The sequence below is a fragment of the Musca vetustissima genome, unplaced genomic scaffold, assembly GCF_032173495.1.
Source record: "Musca vetustissima isolate MV318-11 ecotype Yass unplaced genomic scaffold, APGP_CSIRO_Mvet_v1 utg2604, whole genome shotgun sequence".
In the NCBI taxonomy this organism is placed as follows: domain Eukaryota; kingdom Metazoa; phylum Arthropoda; class Insecta; order Diptera; family Muscidae; genus Musca; species Musca vetustissima.
This window is the reverse complement of record NW_026884252.1, coordinates 105,033-111,913: the sequence shown is the minus strand read 5'-3', so window position 1 is coordinate 111,913 and position 6,881 is coordinate 105,033. Positions and strand designations below refer to the sequence as shown.

General features: G+C 38.3%; 1 protein-coding gene across 1 annotated transcript; it reads left to right on the top strand.

The window, feature by feature from the left end:
• Positions 1-447: 447 nt before the first annotated feature.
• On the top strand, positions 448-4,888 carry LOC133331250 (putative inactive tyrosine-protein kinase Wsck; the record flags this gene model as incomplete). The annotated part of the gene is made up of 2 exons (XM_061539650.1): positions 448-1,461; positions 3,575-4,888. Coding segments are annotated over 2 exons (2,328 nt in total), but the record flags the coding sequence as incomplete, so codon positions are not given.
• Between the last annotated feature and the right edge of the window lie 1,993 nt (positions 4,889-6,881).

The window sequence follows — 6,881 nt, the reverse complement described above, 5'->3', positions numbered from 1 at the left end:
TGAAAAACAAAAAACAACAACAAATAATAATTAAACCAGTGATTGTAGTAGTAGTAATGGCAACAACAACCACGCTACAAAGCAAACAATCTATTGAAAGAAAATAAAAGTGCATTATGTCAAAAAAAGAAAAACAACAACAATTACAACAACCAACATAATTAATTGAAACGAATAGAAAAAAACACAGCAACAACAACTAAAGGTAATTTGTAGAAGAATCACCCACAACCTAAGCTTTGAAAACATTTTTCGTTCATTCATATTTTGCAGAGTTAAATTGTTAAGCCATGGCGGTTCGGCAGCAACAACAACGTATTGCCGTTGACGATCCCATAAAGAAAAAAACATCGACGAATAACAACACCTGGCCACCGCCCTAAATCGACTTTAGAAACGTTAAAAATTTTATTTTTCTTCTTCGTCTTCTTCATTGTGACTCCGCAGCAACGCAAAAACTCCGCGACAGCTCAAGGTGGTATTGAAGAGACCCCCTACTACTATTTGGGTTGCTATACCGCCCGTTTGGATTTAACCCAAGAACAATTGTTCAGCAAAGTACCCCAAGTGTGTGTCGAGATTTGTGAAGTTAAGGATTACAGCTTTGCTGCCCTGTCCGATGATAAGTGTTACTGTACCCACACCGTTGTCCCCGAGGAAAAACAAGATGATCTGCTGTGTTCCACACGTTGCATAGCCAGCAAATCCGAATATTGTGGCGGAGCTGGGGTACACAGTTATTATTCCACCGAAGTGGCCAAAAGTGCTGCAGCCAAAGAATTACAAGTCATTAATGCCACCGAGAACAGCCTAACCATCTCCTGGCTACCACACAACCCAATGAAACATTTCATATCCGGTGTAGAGTCCACACCAATGATTCGCATCACCAACTACATGATCAAAACGGAACGTCTTCACACCTACTCCATGCAACCCTTTTTCCCCCAACCCGAATTCATTGTCCAGGGTAATGAAACAAAATTTGAAATAACCGATTTACATCCAGCAACGCACTATCAAATAACCGTTCAATCGCTATGCGAAAGTAATACTCAGGGTGCATCGAAATGTGGTTCATCCATGGTGGAGGGTACAACGTTAATTGGTGAGCCAAGTCCTATGCCACCACCACCAAAAGTCTTGACGAGCACCGATAAAACCATCACCATACAAATAAAACCCGTTCGCAATAATAATGGTCCCGTCACCAAAGTGTTGGTAATTGTTGAACATGTCGATGATGCAATAACCCAACCGTTTGACAGTGCTCTGCTCGGTAGCTATACGGAGGCCGAAGAGAACGGGCTGCCATATTATATTGCTGCCGAATTGGATTATGATCGTCCGGGTGATAATAAAACGAGGAAATTCATTGTCGGTGATGGCAAACGCTATGGAAGATATACAAATCCACCGTTGGATAATAAAAATTCGGATGTTCATATTAGTTTGGCTGTGGTAAGTTAAACAAAAATATCCTAGTTAATAATTTTAAGTGTTAAATATTTGGATATAGAAAAAAGTGCCAGGCGGTTTTGTCGACAGAAATATATCCTCAGTCTAAGATTTTTTGGAGGTCTACGAAATACAACATTCGTTGTATTACCAGAAGGAGTGGATCGACATTCCCCATCTTTTAACTTAATTTAAATTTGGAAGAAACATTACGCTGTGCAAAGTTTTGATGAAATGCCTTCGAGAGTAAACGTGCGCACCAGCCAGACAGACGGACATTTGTGAATCGACTCTAAATTGTCTGAAAAGGATTTCGAGTCTAAAAACAATATTTAGACGAGGGATATTTTTCCGTATCAAAGTGTACGGTACAAGCTAAGTAATATGGATTTCAATATTGCGAATCAGGATAGCTGCCAATGAAATAAGCATCCTTGGCCTGTGAGCGGGTCTAAATGAAGACCGAGTGCCAGTGATCCTTGGACTGATGAGACAAATATAGTCCCCCTAAATTAGTTCCATGATAGAAGAATGACCCCCAAACGTTGGGGGTTTACGCGACATCATGTCCATCTGGATACCGACTGTATTTGAACAGATCATAGTTCATGCCTTGGCACCTCAATTAGTATTAGATTATGTTACAAAAAGAAAAAAGTACTCTTGGTTACCCATAGGTGGCAAATGAGACTAATACCGTTCGCATCAGTTAGGAAGAGGTTATTATAGAAAAATATGAGGTTTATAGAGGTCTGCATAGGTAAGGAGAATTTTTGTAGAGGTCCGTATAGGTATTAGCTAAGGCTCGCCAATACCTAAACGGACCTCTAAAAAAATTATTGTCCTTATAGGTAAGGTTGAGATTCATAGAGGTCGGTACATGCAAGAATGAGCTTTATAGATGTTTTATAGATAAACAGGATATCTATGGAGGTCTGTATAGGTAAAGAGGAGCTCTTTTCCCTATATGTACGTTAGGAGCGAAGGTCCGTATAGGTAAGGAGGAGCTCTATAGGTTATTATTATAAAAGAGGAACACTTTTCGGGATATCTATAAAGGTCTGTATAGGTCCCCATAGGTAAAGAGGAGCTATTTTCAGGCCTCTATGCGTACGTTAGGAGCTCAAAGAAGGTTCGTATAGATAAGGTGGAGCTTTAGAGAGGTCGGTACATGTAAGGAGGAGCTCCATAGATGTCTATATAGATAAGCAGTAGCTCTTTAGAAGTTTCTATAGGTCCTTATAAGTAAAGAGGAACTCTTCTCAGGTCCCTATGCGTACGTTAGCAGCTCTACATGTTTCTATAAATTTATGGAAGAACTCGATTGAAGTCCGTATAAGTATGAAGGAGCTCTATAGAGGTTCGTTTTGATATGGATGAACCCTTTTGATGTGCGTATAGATAAAAAGGAGCTCTTTAGAGTTGTGTATAGCAAATTTTTTGAGATGCATACTTCTTCACGATCGTTAGGTGTTTCCTAAGCAGAATAAATTCCTTTTCGCTGATATTGTTAGGGTCTTGGTCGACATATTTTTGACAATAGCAGATTAAACTACGATAAGCCTTCATATATCTAGCAATAATTGTACTCCGATATATCTTCCTGTCTTACGCCTCTATTGACTTAGTTCTACTTGGTGCTGGAGTTAATGTGAAAACTAAAAAGGTTCATAAATTTGCTTTATAGTTGGAATGTTATTCCCTAGGGGACTTTTTAGTGTAGTCACATCCGAACTTCCTCACGATGTTTAGGTGTTTCTTAAGCAGAAGAAATTCATTGTAGCTGATTTTGTAAGGGTCTTGGTCGACATATCTCTGACAATAGTAGAATGGTTTCCAATATATCTTCCCGACCAGTGTCTCTTTTGTTTTAGCCCTATGATATGCCGGAGTCCGATTAAGGTGAAAAAGGTTCATAAAATTGGTCCATGTTGGAAATGGTTTCACACAAGCACCGCATTCCTTAGAATAGGCCTCGCAGGTCTAAAAAATATAAAAATAGTATTTAGTTTATAATTTATTTCAGAACATTAAATATTATTGAATTAACTTTCATTTTTGTTCTAATTTCTGCTCCGTTTTCCCATCTCTCTCTCTCTCTCTCTCTCTCTTCCAGGTAAGCACGCTGAACAACATAACGAAAATCCTGTACGCACGCAGTACCCACGAACAACATGTCAGTTCAATGGATAATTTTACATATTCCACCTTTGAATCGGGATCCAATTCCGTGGTAGCGCTGATTGTAACCTGTTCTGTTTTCGGTGTATGTTTTATCCTTTCCGTTATAACGTATTTTTATTTACGTTATAAAACATGTCAATTACGGGCGCTTCGAGGTGGTAATTCCCACGAAATGACAATGCAACAACCGATTATAGATCGTGAAAATAATGGGTTTGTTGTCGAAGATGATGTACCACATACGACAGAGAATTTTAAAGAACAACTAAATGGTTTGGTAGATCGTTTGGAGACCACCAAAAGAATTCCGCGCAATAATTTGCGTTTAAATGTCAATGATATTGTGGCGGTGGGGAATTATGGAGATGTCATTACTGGGAAATTGTTACAAAATAATTTACCCGAATCGACGGCCGAGTGTCAGCTACATGTTCTCTCTTTGGATGAGCTAACCAGTACCGATCAAGGGAAGTTGTTGCAGGAATTTCGTAACCTCATCAAATTGCAGCAGCATACCAACATTTTAGATTTCTATGGAGTATCGGGCAGTACCGATTGGTTCTATTTTGTGTTTGAACATCAAAATGTGACATTGAAACGTCGTCTAATTGAAAGTCGTCGAGCCCCCAATTCAGCACCCGTACAACGTATAACTTCGTTATCTGAACAAATGATATTGGAATGGATATATGAAATAGCCAATGCCATGGAATATCTCGCCAAATCGAAGGTGGTACACAAACATTTGTGTTCCCATTGTATTTATGTTACAGCTGAGATGAAATTGAAAGTATCCGTCTTTGGACCCACTCCCTATGTACAAAATCAAAAGAAAGTTGATCAAACCCGCTGGCTGGCACCAGAAGTTCTACGCTATCAACACTACTCAACCAAATCGGATGTTTGGTCCTTTGCCATAGTGGCCTGGGAATGTTGTTCATTGGGCGCAACTCCATATCCACAAATAAATAGCTCGAATAAAATCTTGGATGCTCTGAAAAGTGGTTCACGCCCAGCTCAACCATCGTTTGTCTATCAAGATCTCTATCAAATGCTGTTGAATTGTTGGACTTTGGAACCCAGTGAACGTTCAAATTTTGAAGATATCACATTTAATGTACGACAGATGATGACCTCACCACGTCATTCGTTGTGTTTCGATGTGCAGGAGAATAAATCGCCGGCGAATAGTAATATTTTGGATGCATTGCCATTTTATATGCCAGCATTGGAAATGGAAAATTAGGAGGATATTCAATTGAAATCTAAGGAAGTTATTTCCTTCCCACACACACAAACAATTTGCATGTACAAGTTAATAATGGTCATTATTATTATTATATCTTTTTTAAAAAATAAGCTTTAATATATTTAATACCAATTTGAAAGAAAACAAAATGTAAAAGTGAATGAAAAATTCATAGCATATTTTTAAATTAAAAAAAAAATATGTGTATTAGTCATGTAGTTAATATAACAAAGTGTAATTTATGTAAATAAAGATGTAGAATATAATTCTGTTTTCTTAATATAAATTTGATGGTATGGTTCTGAGGTGGAGAGCTGATACTTTCTGAAAGGGTATTTTAATTAATAAACAATTCCCACCATGGTACAATTATAAAAGGTAACAGCAAATCCCAGCTGATTTGATTCCAACGTAATACTAGTGTCAATATGAATTTGACAAATTATGTTTTTAAAAATCACCCAACAGGAAAATTGGGAATGCATTCAATTCGAAATTGTTCTTTATTAAATGTCCAACCGTATTTAATTTACTCAATCTGCCTGCTGGGAAAGTTTGAGGAAACAAATCTTTCTGCAAGGAACAACTCGCTATTCCCAGCATTTTCATATGTGCTACACATATATATGGCAATGGCTCAATTATAGGAAAGATGTGGAAGCGATAGAAATATAAATTTGATAGATTTTCATTCATGTTTTTCAATTTTTAATCTGAGGATTCAAAAATATTTCATTTTCAAAATAAAAATAATATGATTATAATTTGTTTGTTTGTTTACATTTTTCTGTCAAATGAGTTGACACTAGTAGAACTTACAACAACAAATTTCCATGTGGTTGTTGTATCGTTTTTTTGTACAACAACACTTGCTGTTACCATCTGTTTGATAGACTTGCTAATGTAGAGATGCTATCTTTTTGAACTACTACATCCGCCAATACTTCTTCACACACTATGTTATACTACGATTAGGATGACCCTAAAAAGTTCAGCAATGAGGCCACATTGCTCTAATGACGTCTACTCAGCCAACGGCAACATGATGGACCACCATGTTGCAGAATCATTTTTAAATACTTCTAGTAAACGCCACTAGCAAAAGTTTTTATGGATATTGTTTCTATTTTTTAACCTATTTCAGAATTATAGAATTACAGTAGAATTGTTTGCCCCTGTCCATGAGCTGCATATTCGGTCGGTGTCATAAAAAAATATACAGGCGGGTCGGTTTTGTGCCCAGCTCTTCTAATTTGAAAGACCATGTTCCGATACGTTGTCTTCCACTTGATCTTTCGATCGGATTCGTGGCCTTCCCCTTCTGCGTGAGCTCGTTTTTATATGACATCCTCTCATCTATTCTCCCCACATAGCCTAACCAACATAGTCGTTGCAGTTCGATACGTCTGGCGATGTCGACGTCCAAGAATAGATAGTACAACTCAAGGTTCATTATACGACTATATTCACCGTCAACGACCAACATAGTCGTTGCAGTTCGATACGTCTGACGATGTCTATGTCCAAGAATAGATAGTACAACTCATGGTTCATTAGACGACGATATTCACCGTCTGACGCTGATCGTCCCATAGATTTTTTGGATTTTCAGATTCATACAACAGCACGGGTAGTATTAGCGTCTTGTAGAGTGTGAGATTGGTCTGGCGAGAGGTGGCCTGGTTTTTTAATTGCTTACTCAGACCATTGTAGCATCTGTTGGCCAACACTATTCTTCTCCGTATTTCAAGTTTCTCAGTTGGTATGAGTCTACTGGACGTTTTGCGCGTTGATACCATCAGCTTGGCCTTCTCGCCATTTACTGCCAGACCCACTTTGGCAGACTCCTTCTCAATTCGTTCAAAGCTGACTGTTACCGCTCGCAATGTTAGACCCATTATGTCGATGTCGACGGCGAGTAACACATGATCCTAAACGACTCGAGTCAAACTCGGTCAACGTCTGTCTTCTCAGCCCAAGAGGACTGCTA